Source organism: Lissotriton helveticus, chromosome 2_1, assembly GCF_964261635.1.
Source record: "Lissotriton helveticus chromosome 2_1, aLisHel1.1, whole genome shotgun sequence".
Classification (NCBI taxonomy): Eukaryota; Metazoa; Chordata; class Amphibia; order Caudata; family Salamandridae; genus Lissotriton; species Lissotriton helveticus.
The window spans coordinates 117,904,906-117,921,835 of record NC_136059.1 but is presented as its reverse complement, the minus strand read 5'-3'; the positions used below and the strand labels follow the sequence as shown (position 1 = coordinate 117,921,835).

At 45.6% G+C, this 16,930-nt stretch overlaps 1 protein-coding gene across 1 annotated transcript in view; it reads left to right on the top strand.

The window, feature by feature from the left end:
• Positions 1-16,930, top strand: part of LOC144817776 (disintegrin and metalloproteinase domain-containing protein 33-like) — a 565,915-nt gene that overhangs the window by 532,348 nt on the left and 16,637 nt on the right. Inside the window, exons 19-20 of the mRNA XM_078674583.1 lie at positions 3,431-3,539; positions 14,558-14,696. Of these exons, the coding sequence (XP_078530709.1) occupies positions 3,431-3,539; positions 14,558-14,696 (248 nt within the window). The remainder of the gene's footprint in view (positions 1-3,430; positions 3,540-14,557; positions 14,697-16,930) is intronic.

Here is a 16,930-nt window from a genome sequence, read left to right as displayed (position 1 = left end):
ATCCACACTTCAGTGTCCATCTTAAGGGCTTCTAAAAGGAACCGTAAGTAAATATAGGACAAAAATCCCAGGATTTCGCGTGATGCTGCATGTTAGTTTCCGTGGAGCTCCATAGGCGCTTCCATAGGAACAACCTACATTTCAGAGGTGCTCGTGCTATTGCTGCCTAGAGTTATGTGGGCCTCAGTCCTGGTCTAAGTTGGAAAAGCTTGACTTTGCATGAGTCACCTGTTTCTGTCCTGAGATGTGGACTATGGTTAAATTCTGACTCTGGTCTCTGAAGACCCTGAGTTTTAATCCTGACTTCTGCATCTGAAAAAACAACTGATCTGGTCAAAAATAAAAGAGGGTAAATGTGTCAAAGCAGAAAAGCAGTAGATGTGCATTGTGTTGTTCCAATTAGCCTGGGGTCTGAAATGTGGTTTCACTCAGACCCCCCTCATGCACTGTACTGTTCTGTGCCCAGCATTTCATTGGGGAGATGCCCCTCCGGCAATAGAAATGTTCTCTGCTAATTATTGCATATAATATAAATTAATCGTGCGACAAGATGGTTCAAAAACCTATGGAGAAAGGTACAGTCTGGGAAAAGTCTCAGCAACTGAACAAAATAGCATATTATTCTGAGTATCTCTCGCTTTGGAGAACATTAAATTTGTCCACTTGAAAAAAATATATCTTTTTGTGTGCAGCTCCCTCATTCTTTGCTTGTGGAATCACTGCCACGGTGTGGCTCAGAGGGTAAATGGTTGAAACATGCATGTAGTGGTATTTACGAACCAAGGTACAAAGAGGCATATCATCAAGGCCACATGATAATTATCACTCAGCACTCTTAGCACGAGGATAATTATCACTGGGCAACTGTGAATTTTATCACGGAGATAGCGTGCTATCAGCAACGCTTATCTCCAAAGCGATAAAAACAGAGCGCAAGCTGCCAATTGTGCGATTATCGCTGGAAATACAGCGATAATCGCACAAGGTCTGGTGAAAGCTTGCTGATAGGGCAAGGCATACTTAGCCATGATATCCAACTTACATAGGATATCATGGCAAAGTCAGTTTTGAAGCGGGCGTAAGGAAAGTAGCGATAACAGAGGTTATCGCTACTTTGCTTGTTGCTCTGCAGGTTAGCGTGCCCATTGATAATTGGAGAAATGTTGCTTAGCGACATTTCTGCAGTTATGTCGGGCAGGAACGCCCACTTTGCAACTCGTTAGACATGATTCAACGTATCTACTGTTAGACCTCTCGATCAAGCCACATTGCAGCATCACAACTCAAGATGGAAGCTTCTTTAGAGTGATATATGAAATAATTGCTCCAAAGCATATCCACCATACTGTATGCTAAAACTCCGTAGGCTGGCGTAGGTAACATCTGGACAGAACGTCTCTTTGTATCGATAAGCCCGTTCCCCCTAGAAGTCCGCTGTGGAAGGATGGCATGTTAAACCATCAAGGACAACATGACGATAGAGATATTGTCAAGGTATATCTATGAGAAGTTTAGTAAACCTATACTTACCTATATATACTTACCTTCACAATATTTTTGTTCTCAAAATTTTGCCTCCACAAGATTGTTTCCTCGCGTTTCAAAAGGAAAATCCCGTGGAAGGCATTGCCCACATGATGACAAGGATTCACTGGCTCCAAAGAGGAACCTCAGGAAACCAACACTTTCTGTGTGTACTTCTGCCCAGCATCATCATTTTAGCTCAGAGAAGTGCTTTTTGCACATGTGGACGACCTGTCTAATGTATATTGTAATCCAATTACAGTTTTAACCGCAAAATAACAAGCAGTTTACAGTAGTGTAATGATCTGACCTTGTAAACTGCAGGATCAGGTGGAAAAAAACTAGGGCCCTTATTACGACTGGCTCGTTACTCTCCAATCCCTCTGCAAACTACTGTTTGCACAGGAGTCAGAATTAGGAGTTTTGTGGCCTCGCAACTTTAAATTTGGCTGCTGAATTTTATGCCATATTTTAAAGGGCACAGCTTGCATGTTATGCCATATTTTAAAGGGCACAACTTGTAATAGGCGATAATTATCACACCTTTTAAATGCCGATCCCAGTGGTAGACAACCATTTTCCTAGCCGGGCGCTCGTAATGAGAAGGAATGTGCATCCTTGTCTGAGAAATGCATTACAAGGTGTCTTTCGAGAAGCATTATGTGTGCTTCGTCATATTCATGCTGGTGTTACCCCTGTAAGACCGACTGGGACACCAAGAATGACGGCATGGACTGGACTGGACAGTCGACCTGTGACACAACATCAAGGAATAGGCTAGCCTAGTGTATCCTTTTATATGCCCTGCAAAACTCTGCGGGCATGTTATCAAGGGCAGTATCGCCGCTTTAGCTGCACTTTTTGCCACTAAAGCAGCAATATTCTTATTGGCCTATTAACAAGGTGGCACTAACATGCATCAGCGCATGTTAGCCACCGATTTCCTAATGCTACGCATCTTAGCGATATACCTCGCTAATGAGATGCAAAGTAGGCTTCCTTACAATTACTTCATTGAAAAGTGTTGCAAACACAACTTTGCTGTATTAGCAATGCTGCCCCGGATCCGCGTAGCGATGAGAAAAGGCGCGCTAAGCCCTATTTAACGCATGATCCTAATGCCTGAGTAAAACCTGACTTACCATTATTGCCTATGGGAGGTGGATTGAATGGTTAAGTACACACTCCCTATTACCAAGCTCTTCATTAGCGCCGTGAAATCATCACTGGATTTCACACGCTAAAGAGGATTATCTCAGTCTATCGCTGGATTGCACTTCGCCTGTTAGCAAAGCTAACACGGCGATGTAGTTCACCGATAGAGGGCGATAATGTTAAACGTGCTAAGGGCGTTTTGCAATATTTATCAGTTTGTAGATAATATGCCCCTGCATCCTTTAAGTCCTCTTGAGATCATCCGCACACCAAGGATTTGGGAGAAATGAGGGGAGAGAGTGGGGGCCTTCTGTCCTTCCTTGTCTCTATTTAGCTCTATTTTCCTTGCCCTCCCTCATTCTATCACTCTGTCCTTTTTTCTCTCTTTCCACTACTTTTCTCTTTCAGTTTATTACCTCTTTTCAGGAGTACCTCTATAGGAATTCTTCATGTTTTCTATTTCTTCTCCATATTTTGTCTCTCTCTAGTTCTTAGCTTTGTTTGTTTGCATTCAAATTATCTTCCCCTCTCATGCTATCTCTTTCTACTATCCACTACAGATGGAAATCAAATGTAGGTGACCTCCATTTGTTGACAGGTTTGACACTAGACACATGGAGGTCAAGTGCCATCACTGCTGTATTTTATTCTCTTTATAGTGTTGGATACTCCCATTAACCAAATTGTGACTGTTTTTAAGTTTCCTATGGGTTCAACGCTGTATCGTGACCCACTTTCTCTCCATCTTCAGGTATGCAACAGCAACAAGAACTGCCACTGCGATGTGGGCTGGGCACCGCCCACCTGCGAGAAGCCGGGGCTGGGCGGAAGTGTGGACAGTGGTCCTATACAGCCCGACAGTAAGTTGTGTTCAAGCTTTGTCTACTGCATTACTTCTTTTTCACTTAAACATCTGCAATCAAATCCTAATTGGTGCTGACAAGTCTAAGGACCTGATTTAGATATCGGCAGACGGGTTACTCCATCACTGCGGTGACTGATATCCTGTTCGACGAAATATAAATCCCATTGTATCCTATGGGATTTATATTTCGGTAGACGGGATTTATATTTCAGTGGACGAGGTATCTAAATCAGGCCCTAAGTGTGTGTACCAGGACTTGTATGGTCATCATATGTTTTTGGTCCACACCTTCCACCATGCATCAGTCTCTCTTCTCACCATCACTTCTTGTTTTCCAACTAAAAATAGTACCTTACTGAAGCGCGGCATACAGTGATGGTGTCCTACCTGTGAGCGCTGTGTAAACAAATTCAAGTTAGTAGATAGAATCTAGTCATAAGAAGCCCTAAGCCGCTCAAGTTGTTGGGGGTCATTTTACAAGTACTAGTTTTCTCAGCTCTGTGGAACCTGCTTTCTGAATGTGGAATAGTTGCCACCCAACCAACCACTGTCCTTTGCTATCGAAGTAGAGTTTTCTAGCTGTCAGTATTCCATGTTTACGTCAAGAGCCCTAGGGCCTCATTTATGAGGCCGTGCGTCACTTTTACGCCGCTGGTGCGTCACTTTTTGTGACGCACCAGTGGAGTGAAAAATGCGCCTTGTTGCGCCATATTTACAAAGTGACGCATCTAGGTAGATGTGTCACTTTGTAAACTCCTTCGCCACATTATACCTGTGCCAGGTATAATGTATGCAAGGGGGGCATTTTGACGCAAGAGGGGTCATGGAAGTGACTCAGTGAAATCTATAAGATTTCACTGCGCCACTTCTAGGACTCAAATGCGTCAAAACCTTACGCCTGCCTCACAGCAGGCATAAGACTGACGCAGGCCCTTTCAAATGGGGCTTGCCCCATGTGAAAGGACACATTGCTGGAGTTGCGTCACATTTGTGATACACTCCAGCAATGCGTCACTTTTGCGTCTACAGATACGTCAGGAATACTGACGTATCTGTAACTCCTTGCGACATGATGCGTCATACTTTAAATATGACGTATCATTGGTGTCGTAAGGAGGGCGCAATGAAAAGTGACGCATCCCTGTTTTCACGCAGCGATGAGTCACTTTTCATAAATGAGACCCCTAGTCCCTAGTCCAAAATGTTTATCGCTGAATACTAGTGCTGCAGCTTCAACTTGCAGCGAGAGAGTTCACTTTAGAAGGGTCACTTGTGGTCAGTCTACAAATAGCAGATGCCTGCCAGGACATTCTTAGAGACACTGTCAGCATGTTGTGCAACAATACAGATTGTTGAGTGCTGTTTGATAGACATCAAGAACCCCAACAAAGAAGACCATTGATTGGGCTCTACTCCAAAGAATTTGTGAACTTCTTCACCCTCAGTAAGAGCCCAGCAGAGTAACCAAATCCTATCATGTCAAGCGTTTCCCAAACCCAACTTATGCAAACCCTGTCTATTACTTAATCTTGCATGTGAAATGAAATGAAATGAAGTACATCTTATAACGCGCTACTAAGCCCAAAGGCATCAAGGCGCATGTGAAACCAGAGGGAGAAGGTTAACATTAAAAAGTCACCCATCCATCTGCAAAACATTTTATTTAAAAAAAATTGTATTAAACTTGCTTCCAAACATTGCTCCTTTTTCTCTGTATAGGTAGTTCCAACGTGGTTTCCAATAATCACTGCATATTTTAAGATCTTCCGTTTCGACGTTCTCTAATTTATGGCACATTGCCTCTTGTTCATGTTGCCCTATCTCAAGCTTATTCTAATGTTTCCATTCCATTGTTTTGGCACCTGTCTATCAGGTCCTTAGGTATTATAAATCCTCAACATGCCCCCTTGAGACCACAGCGTTCAGGTCATAGGGTGTATTGGACCATCGGATTAGTCGCATATGCTTCGATGGTGTAGCAATGTGCCCAGTCCGCATGTGACAAGCTTATAGGGGCTGCGGATAAGCACGCCCATATGGACACCAGCGTCTTAAAATGACAAGGCTAGATCGTGCAGTGTGCAGACGGAGCGTTTCCTTGGTAGTTTTGCTGAGAGGATGAGATCTTGAATATGGCTTTCAGGCTGATCAGGGACATAGAGCTCCAGGGTATTTCATAGGCACTTACACAGCTTTCTCTTTGTGCATTTTCCGTCTGGCTCGTGCGTGGCAAATCGACCTGGTATCCTTGAGCGATGGGCACCATGGCTGCATTAACTGAGGGAAGCTCTTAAAAGTATTTTAGCTCTTTGCTTGAGTAAACATTTATCATGGGTCATGGGGTTCTGGCATTTATTCTGTGGGGTTATTTACCCGTAGGACTACTGGGGTCGGTTTAGGATTTACTCTCTCATAAGTGGAAAGACACTGAGAATCAGGCGGTCCAGTGTACTGTCTGCTAATTTATACAATAATAGCCAAAGAGTATACTGTTTCTAAATCTCGGTTCCAGGTGTTTTTCACTTCCGGGATCATGGACGCAGGGTGGGTTAATGAACTGTCGCTTCTGCCTCAGCAAAAACGCTGATGCCACCCTCACCAAGGGGCATATACCTTATAATAGGAGGGTCACCAATATTAAGAGCATACACACTCCAGTGTAAGTTACATGATGCATTATACACAGAGACGGGGTAACGGGATGTAAACTTACTCTCCTAGAGTGAAAATTAGGTCCACCTTTAGGTTTTTGGTGAAGAAATGAAACGCGATCACTTTTGATGATATAGGCATGAAACATGTCGATCTTGTATTTATAACTAACATAATTCATTGGATTACACCCTTACCATCCAGGAGGTATTAGGATCCTCATTTTCTCAGGCTTCCCTTAATTCTTAACCTTGACATAGATATTATCACTTGAATTACATTTTCCTTTAGAAATATCCATGGTAAATTTTTGATCAATGTCAAAGGTTCTTATATATCGCCTTATCATCGCAAGGTCTTAAGGCGCTTGCTTTGGGAACCTGTCCTGGCTTTTCCCTGTGAGATAACCCCTACTGGGCATCCCCAAGGTGAAAGCCAGGCATCCCGCCGCGGGGGGGGGGGCCATAGTGGAGATTAAGCAAGCTATTGCCCAGAATTGCAAAGTGTGAACCCGTGATTCGAGTCGGCACCAAAGCGAGAATTATCGAGTCCGTGGACATTTTGGGCTCAAGACCCTGCCGCGTCGGGATTTGAACCCTGGTCCCGGGTCTGACCTCTGCTTCAGGGTCTGCCTCATCTAACCAGTGAGCCACATTTCTCCTGATCACACTTTATTCCAAATTTACCACTATTAGAATAGGGATACAATATATATTCCCAAAATCACTTTTGCAAATTGAGAAGATCTCTGGCAAAGAGCCCTGTTAAGGGGCCCGTTGGGCATTGAAGCGCCGGCCCATTGGGGAGCTGCCCGATGATGAAGAAAGCCACCTTTTGGTGGGTGAGGGCATTTGCTTCTACAAGCTACTGCTTCTGGTGATCAGAAATATTCCAGGCCCCTGGAACTGAGATTTCAGAACAGTATACCCTTTTGCTATTACGCTTTTAGATTTAGACACAATCGGAATGCCTTGTATTGGATCATCCAGACTCCCCTTATAGAAGCATTCAGGTAGATGTTCTGAAGGGACAGGACCAGCCCTCTATTCAATTCCAGTATAAGTGATATGGCCTAATCTCAGCATCGTACCTAGGAAGTTAGACCCGTTCACAATTGTTGTTTTCTGCAGGTTCACCGAGAGACTGAAATTGAACGTCAAATCGCAGTTCCTTGTTCCTTTTCTGGGGATGGGTTTCTTTCCACAATCGATAGACACTCAATATGCATGGAGTTACTACTTCTGCCCCTCAACACCTTAATCTATGAAGGCAATGTCTAGTGCGAGAATTTGAGCCCAGCTATTATAAAAAGACGAAATTTAAAATTCTGTGGGCTGCTTCATCTATGAATCGATGTTAATGTTAATGTTAATATTTATTTATTAAGCGCTCGTACGCCCAAGGGCTTCATGGCGCTATAGAAAGGAACTCGACGCAGCAGTTAAAGGTAGAAACAAAACATCTCAGCAGTAAGCCTGGGAGAAGAGCCAGGTTTTGAGAGAGTGTCTAAAACTCAAAATGTTACCGCTCAGTTTCAATTGAAGAGGAAGAGAGTTCCAGAAGGATGCTGCAAGATGGTCAAAGCAGCAACCGCCTAGACGCTTTCTCTTATAAGAAGGGACACTCAGTCGGCATTTGTGAGCGGAACGAAGATTGCGAGTGGGATCATATCTAATGAACAGATCTCTAACAAACCTAGGGCCAACGTCATGTAGGGATTTAAATAAGATGCACCCTGTTTTAAAAGCGACTCGCTGCTCAACAGGCAGCCAGTGTAGCTGTTTGAACCCTGATCTGATAGACTGCCTTTTAGAAAGCTTCAGGATAAGTCTGGCAGCCTGATTTTGGACCAGCTGTAGGCGTTTTAGTTCTCCAATTTGGAGCCCGAGATAAATGCAATTAGAAAAATCTAGTCGCGACAGGACCAAGGCAATGATGATCTGGGTAAGGGCATCCGAAGAAAAGAAACAAGCAATTTTCTTGATTTTCTTTAGTTGAAAAAAACTGGATGACACCACCGCGCCTACCTGTTTTTTCAGGGACAGATCCTCACTGATATGTACTCCCAAACTTTTTACTGAGGATGACTTAGAGGGGGGCGCCCCCAAGCTGGATGGCCAGAAGCCTGGATTCCAGCTAAGTACACTCTGGCCAGGCAAGACCAATTCGGTCTTGCCGGGGTTAAGTTTTAAATGATTGCAACTCATCCAGCCCTGGATGTGAGACATGGTGTTTTGAAATACCTCCACTGAGTCCTCGGTGTTCAACGGAAAGATGAGTTGCAGATCATCTGCATAATTGAAGATGCTAACTTTCGCTTTTCTTAAGGAGTACAGAAGGGGGCGTAAATATAGGTTAAAAAGTAAAGGTGATAATGATGAGCCCTGGGGAACTCCGCAAGTAGTGGAGATGGTGGGAGCTGTAAAGGTATCCAATCTTACAGCTTGAGTGCGGCCAGAGATGAATGAACGAATCCAGCTCAATGCGAGACCCCTAAGACCAGCTTGCTCGACACGGTTGACCAAGATGGAATAGTCAACCGTGTCGAACGCGGCCGAGAGGTCCAAGAGCACCAGGGCCTGGTGGATCCCGTTATCCGCATTCCGCCTCAGGGTATTTTGTACCGCAAGGATAACTGCCTCAGTCGAATGACATGGGCGAAAGCCAGCTTGGTTAGGCTCGAGGTATTCACTTTCTTCAATAAATTTAGACAGATTGTCGCAGACATGAGCCTCCAAAAGTTTAGCACAGTACGGCAGCAGTGATATAGGCCTATAGTTGAGCGGGTCAAGCGGGTTTGCTCCGGCCTTCTTGATGAGGGGAATAAGTAGAGCCTTTTTAAGGTTGTTGGGGACTTTTCCCTGTGAGAGAGAACCATTCAGCATAGAGAGCATGCTCTCAGGAATACCAGTTCCCACCTCTCTGAAAATGTGTGGAGGGCAGGTGTCATCGGGTGATCCCGATTTCACCCTAGTGAGCAGCCTGGGTAAAGTGTCACCATCAATGAGGGGAAAAAATTCCAAGGTCGAGGAATTATAATACACATCAGCAAAAAGGGGGGAGGACAGAGTAGTAGAGATACTTTGTTTTATAGTACAGATTTTTTTCCAAGAAAAAGGAATTCAGTGAGTTACAAAGGTCCTGAGTGGGAGCCACAGAATGAGTAGTTCTGTCACTACCACTGAGGCCTTCCACGATGTTAAACAATTCCTTTGATTTATTGCGGGAGTTCAGAATTTTTTCCGAAAAGTAATCTGTTTTGTGTTTTTTGACAAGTTTCAGATAGTCCTTTCGGGCCCTGCAATAATTAGCTTTGTCTTGTGCCGAATAATCCGTTCGCCACTTCCGCTCCTTTTGACGGACTTCAAGTTTTAGAACCTTCAGGTGAGGTGTAAACCACCTGTGGGCGTCATTGGGGCGGGAGCGGGGAATATTAGTACAAGGGGCATGGACGTCGGCTGCTTGGCGTAGCCAGTTGGAAAAAGCTTCTTCAATCCCATCAATGTCCTGATCCGATGAGGGGAGGGATGAGGTCAGAGTGTCAATAAAAGCTGAAGTGTCTACATTCTTCCAAATTCTGACTTTCCCACCCTTCTGAAAAGGTTGCTTTCTACTTTTCGTAATGATGACAGTGAAATGTATCAAAAAATGGTCTGTCCAAATACAAGGAGTAATGGAGCTAATAAACAAGGGGATATTCTGTGACCATATTTGATCAAGGCTGTGCCCTTTTTCGTGGGTGGGTGAGTGAATCTGTTGGGTCAAGTCCAGGTCTAGTAAAGTCTCTTTCAACGCAGCTGCCTGAGTGTCCAGCGTAGTAGAGTTCAGCCAAAGATTAAAGTCACCCAACAACACAATTTTTTTATAGTTGATGATTAAAGGGGCTAGATGTTCTGCCAGAGATGCCGCGAATGTAGGCATACTTTGAGGGGGGCGATAAATAAGGATCATTAATAGTGATCCGCTGTCAGTATCCATTTTGAAGATCATATTGTCTGATCCTCTAAGGTCCAGAGAAGGTAAAAGAGAAAATGTGTGGGTGTTGCGAATAATAGCTGCTACACCTCCACCACGTTTGTCATCAGGTCTGTTAACATTTAAAATATAATAATTAGAAGGAATAGCTGCTAAAATAAAAGGTAGAGAATCTGCGTTAAGCCAGGTCTCTGTAAGGAGTAGAAGATCAGGTTGCTCGGCTTGTAACAGAAAGAATATATCCATATGGTGTTTAACCATAGACCTGGTGTTCAAATAGTAACATTTAAGCGTGGTCTCTGAATCCAGTATGGGTAGCGGGGGGGGTAAGGATTAGGGCACATAGCTTTACCAGCAAGGTACTCAAGTTTAAGAATACCATAGGTAGCGGCCCGCTTCAGTACATACGTTGGTAGAGCAGGGACCGAATTATCAGTGGGTCCAAGCTGTCTCAAGTCGTGGGAAGAATATGTGTATATTTGGCCAGGGGTTACAGCCCCTGGCCCCGGTCGGCCGCGGACGGGCGCAGACGGGCTTGACTTATGCGCGACTTCGGCGCGCATTCGTCGCGCCCGCTGCGCTCGTACGCTGCGCTCCCGTATGCACATTTGGTTTTATGCCCTGCCTCCCGTGGGAACTAGACCGCAAAATCAGTTCCGGCCCCACCCAAGATGGCGGCTAGCCTCGCCCTCCACACAAACGGCACCAGCCGCAATGGAACAGGGCGGGGTACAGGCAAATAAACCACACAGTGAGTAGGTTTACAATTAGACAGTAATTTTCATTTAAAAAACGATCTTAAAATTTTTCACGAGCGCTGGCGTCACATTCACGTCAGAGCTGTTCCGATCTGACCCTTAACTGTGCGTTAGGGTAAATATGTCAAAAAGGTTCCCAAAGAGCTGGGCAGCTGCCACCAACCTAGCGTTCTCGAGGAGCCCTGAGCCTGGAGTCGTTTTATGCCCTGCCTCCCGTGGGAACTAGACCGCAAAATCAGTTCCGGCCCCACCCAAGATGGCGGCTCGCCTCGCCCTCCACACAAACGGCACCAGCCGCGATGGAACAGGGCGGGGTACAGGCAAATAAACCACACAGTGAGTAAGTTTACAATTAGACAGTAATTTTCATTTAAAAAACGATCTTAAAATTTTTAACGAGCGCTGGTGTCACATTCACGTCAGAGCTGTTCCGATCTGACCCTTAACTGTGCGTTAGGGTAAATATGTCAAAAAGGTTCCCAAAGAGCTGGGCAGCTGCCACCAACCTAGCGTTCTCGAGGAGCCCTGAGCCTGGAGTCGTTTTATGCCCTGCCTCCCGTGGGAACTAGACCGCAAAATCAGTTCCGGCCCCACCCAAGATGGCGGCTCGCCTCGCCCTCCACACAAACGGCACCAGCCGCGATGGAACAGGGCGGGGTACAGGCAAATAAACCACACAGTGAGTAAGTTTACAATTAGACAGTAATTTTCATTTAAAAAACGATCTTAAAATTTTTCACGAGCGCTGGCGTCACATTCACGTCAGAGCTGTTCCGATCTGACCCTTAACTGTGCGTTAGGGTAAATATGTCAAAAAGGTTCCCAAAGAGCTGGGCAGCTGCCACCAACCTAGCGTTCTCGAGGAGCCCTGAGCCTGGAGTCGTTTTATGCCCTGCCTCCCGTGGGAACTAGACCGCAAAATCAGTTCCGGCCCCACCCAAGATGGCGGCTCGCCTCGCCCTCCACACAAACGGCACCAGCCGCGATGGAACAGGGCGGGGTACAGGCAAATAAACCACACAGTGAGTAAGTTTACAATTAGACAGTAATTTTCATTTAAAAAACGATCTTAAAATTTTTCACGAGCGCTGGCGTCACATTCACGTCAGAGCTGTTCCGATCTGACTCTTAACTGTGCGTTAGGGTAAATATGTCAAAAAGGTTCCCAAAGAGCTGGGCAGCTGCCACCAACCTAGCGTTCTCCTATGATGTGCTGATAGTAGTCTTTCAAATCTCTCTCCGCACTATTCTCCAGTGTTTGCTGGTGAGGAATATTGTCTGTGCACTTTTGAAACTGGAGTTTAAGTGAGGTTAGCTGTGCCAGAGGTGGATGTTATAAAAGTGGTTGAGTAATCAAGGAGCCCCGATGAGCCCTACGCAAGATATTCTGAGCACACAGCGGTGAAAGTTCTAATCAACAACGATGTCTCAAGATGAAGAACCAAATAAAGTTGAGGGCTGTGTCAGATGCCTCTTTTCGCTTCTCGAAGCAGCCAGAGACAATCTTGTGTGGGCTGCTGAAACTCCAGGAGGGATCAGGGCTGGTGGTGGCCCTTGTCGAATGAGATGTGGAGGTTTTTCTTGCTATCCACCAAGTTTGTCTCAATTCTGGGTTCCAGTAAATCTCAATCATGTTCCCGAATGCTGTCCATGGGTGGCATCTGGTGAGTTATAATAAACATCTTGAACTTTCCAAAGACAATTACTCCTGTTAGTTTGGAAGGCTATTTTCAGCAGCCCATAGGACGTTCCTCAGAACTTCTTAAGATTGATGCCTTAACTCTCATTAGAGAAACCCAGAATACTCAGCAAAAACTTGTAGCAAATTATAGTCTAACTTCTATGCCTCATTTTCTTTAACTGAAGAAGTATTTTATCTATTTAATTTAGTCAACACAAAAATATTGTACATGTTCAAAAAATCTGTGCTTTCCTGCATCCGTTCTATATTCGAATTTCCGGACCAGTTTGGTTAACTTGTCTTGTTTGGTTTCTATTTTTGATTTTATGTACCCTAATTTTCTTCTCATTTCCACTGTTATGTGGCCTCAATGGGGCAGGTTTACTGGTGATGAAAAAAAATTCTAGGATCAACTTGGGTCTCTCAGAAGGGAAAATAGTGACAAGGGAAACTGTCATTGTTCCCATATTTATTGTTTATAAATTCCGCCAAATAAATATGAAATAGATATAATAAGCTAATTGCAAATTTTCATTAAGAACAAAAATTTAGCTTTCATCCTAGATTCCCAGGTGTCACTCCTGTTACATAAAGTTTTTATGAAGAGAGTTTACTGCATTACAGAGAATCGAGCAGCAACTAGGCAGACAGCGAGGGGCATATGTATAAGAAAGGGGCGCGTCAAAATCAATGGGTGGTGCAGCAGAATGCCCACTGTAACATCCACTTCCCACCCCTTTCACGCTAAATGTAGCGTGAAAGGGGGCCTTATTTACAAGGCGGCATTAAGCCACGTTAAGTGGCTTAACGCATAATTGAAAATAAGGTGAAGGATTTATTGCCACCAGAACATCACAAAAAGTGGCTTTCATGTGGCGATAGGTTCTTGTAAATATGCCCCTGAGTGAGGTCCATTCTGAGTCAGTAGATCATGTTTGGGAGGGAGTAGTCCAGTAGTGTAGAAATTGAGGGCATATTTATAAGCCCCTATCGCCGCACTAATGTGACTTTTATCGACGTTCCTGTGGCGATAAACCCTTTGCCTTATTTACAAGGCGGCATTAAGTCACTTAACATGTTTTAAGACAGCCTTGTGAATAAGGCCCCCTTTCACACTATACTTAGCATGAAAGGGTTGGGCAATCTATGTTACGGTGGACGTTCCACCGCAACACCCATTGATTTTGACGCTGCCCCATATTTACAAGGGCGGCGTAAATATTGGGCAGTGTCAAATTAAGACCAGGGAAAACCTGATCTTAAACAGGTGAAATGAGGAGAAATACTTTATTTCAATTGTTTTGCTGTTTCTATATGTGCTGCAAATTCTGGATTGCTTATGTGAAGGAAGGCGTACCTTCCTGCACATAAACAATCATTCCCCCGATGCAGGCACTTTTGCACTATGGTGCCTATGTTGGAGCTAGGCCGCTGAAATTAGTGCCAGCTCAGGGGGAACCGCAGGGCTTCACCGTATTGTTGTAAATACGGTGCAGCCCTGCGTTTCTAAAGTAATGGAGTGTGGCGTTAGCCTTCTTGGCATATAGCCGCGGTCTGCCACTTTAGTTGTAAATATGCCCCTGAGGTGCAGAGAGCTGCATTTCCTGAAAGAATAGTATTTTACACTCTGTCTGGAAATTCTGCAGTGGGCGGTCTTGAATATGAACGTTGCTGTATGTCCAGTCAGCCTGTGTCTCCCTTCCCCTTGGTAAGTTAAAGTACAGTGCTATTTATGTATGCAGCGACAAGTGCAGGTGTTTTGTTTAACCTGTTAACTACGGCGTAAATTCTGCAGCGGTGCGGGTGATTTCTTGCGCGGGCGGGGTCGCGTCAGCCAATGGACGTGCGCAGCACTACGCAGGTGGTGCTCGCGACGGCCGTTGGCCGACGGCAGCAGCAAACGGGTAAACAGACAGTGGTGCTGACTCTCCCCATCTTTCCCTTCAGATCATACGGTGCTCGTGGTGGTTCTGTTGGTGTTATTCATGGTGGTTCTTCCTCTGGTGGCCGGTGTGCTCTACTACTGCTACCGTCAAGATAACTCCTTTGTGAACCGGGTTCTGAAGAAGAGCAAAGCCACGTACAGGTGAGTGGGCAGGGGATGCTGTCTGTCAACAAAGAAACGTTTCTCTTCCTGGTTGCCCACATTGCTGTTCCCAAGCTCTTTCTCTCCTTAACTGTAAATTTGTGATGCTGACCCCCTGACGAGAGTGTATTTTATATCCTTGAGCGTAGCATTTTCAGAAGGATTGTCTGAGCAGCTAAAGTGGTGCCATCCTTGTGGTGTTGCAATAAGGAAAACAAAAACGTGAAGGGTGGAATGCTGAAATTACTCTCACCCACTGGATGCATCCCTGACCACTGGGTTTTGTCCACAAGGTTGCTTCCAACACAGAGTAGCCGTTTGCAAGTCAGACTTGGTCCTATGGATAGTACAGTCCACACTGCCAGCCATGCCCCCTCTAGAGGGAACGCGTGAAGTCCTATACAAGTTTCAGCCTTCTTGGGCCTCATCAGTGGCCTTCAGCTGGAGCACAGTGAGTGCTGGGCCATGTTTGCCCATACCTGTCGCATTTATGGACCCACATCTCTGCGCACTAGTATTACTTACGGTATCTCAGTTAGGGGGGCACCTACATTGTCCTATTGAAATAAATGTTTCCACCACATCAGAGGATGTCTGCAGATAAAATATCATGCTATAAGACTGGACCTGCTCTTGTGTCTCGTGTGTCATGAATGAATGATGAATGAATGAAAGTGGATTTATAACAGCGCGAATTGCTGCCCTGAGGCGTCCAAGCGCTAGAGGAACCAGGTGGTGGGGTGAGTGAGGTTGCAGACCAGGAAAAAAGGGAAGGAGAACTGAGTTTTTATTGAAGAGAATTGAACAGGTGTGTTTTTAGTTGTTTGCGGAAGGAGACGAGGTCAGTGTTGGATCTTAAATGAGACGGGAGGGAGTTCCAGATCTTGGCGGCGTTGAAGGCAAACGTCCTTCCACCCGATCTAGTCCTTTTGACTCTTGGGACTGTTGCCATAAAAGCCTGGCTAGATCGCAGGTCTCTACCTGGACGATACTGGCTTACTAGACTGCGAGTAATTAGAGGTCCCGAATCCCAGAAGGCCTGGTGAGCAATACACATTGCCTTAAAAGGGACTCTCTTACGCACTGGGAGCCAATGAAGGCTGGTCAGTGCCGCTTTAACTGACAGTCTGCGAGGGATCTGCAGCAGAGTGCGGGCAGCGCAGTTTTGTACCAGCTGTAGTCTCTTTAGGGTGTACTCTGGTGCACCCAGATAGAGGACGTTGTTGGAGTCCAATCGTGACTGTATCAGGCCCTGTATGGCTATCTGCTTTGCCTCCATTGGGAGCAAAGGAAGAACTTTCTTCAGTGTCCTAAGCAATCCAAAGCAGGTGGCTGAGAGCTTTGTGACCTGGGTGTTGAGTGAGAGACTCCTGTCCAGCCATACCCCTAGGCTTTTGATGTTATCCTTCGGAGCCGGGGGGGGACCTAGACAGGTGGGCCACAGTGAGTTGAAGAAGGTGGGGTCAGCAGGGCCCAGGAGCATAAGCTCCGTTTTGTCACCATTAAGTTTTAACGATGACAGAGTCATCCAAGACCTCACCTCCTCCAGGCATTCCGTTAGTCCACCTGAAAGTGGCTGGAGAGCCTCCTGCGCTAATGAGACCACCAACTGGGTGTCGTCCGCATAGGATATGATCTTGACTCCATACGGACGAACTACCTCAGCCAGTGGCCTCATGTAGATATTGAAAAGCGCGGGGCTTAAAGAGGAGCCCTGGGGGACTCCACACTTCAGGGGAATGCTAGAAGACACTGTCTGTCCATCAAACACTTGGAATGACCTGTTGCTCAGAAAAGATTTTAACCAGAGCCAGGCCTTGTCCACAATGCCGACATTCGAAAGACGGTTCAGTAAGGTGATATGACTGACCGTGTCGAACGCCGCGCTGAGATCAAGGAGGATCACTGCCACTGATCCTCCCTGATCAAGAATTTTCCTGGACTCCTCGATGACCATTAGGAGGGCGGACTCTGTTCCGTGCTTAGGTCTGAACCCTGTCTGGGTGGTGTCTAACAGCTGGTTATCTTCAAGAAAGCTGACCAGCTGGAGATTGGCGTACCTCTCCACGATTTTACTCACCCAGGGGAGCAGGGAAATAGGACGATAGTTGCCAAAGTCCGATGGGTCCAAGTTAGGCTTCTTTATCAGCGCTCGGACCATCGCCCGTTTCCAGGCAGGAGGGACAATGCCAGAGGCGATAGAGGCGTTTAGAAGGTTCTTGATGATTGGTAAG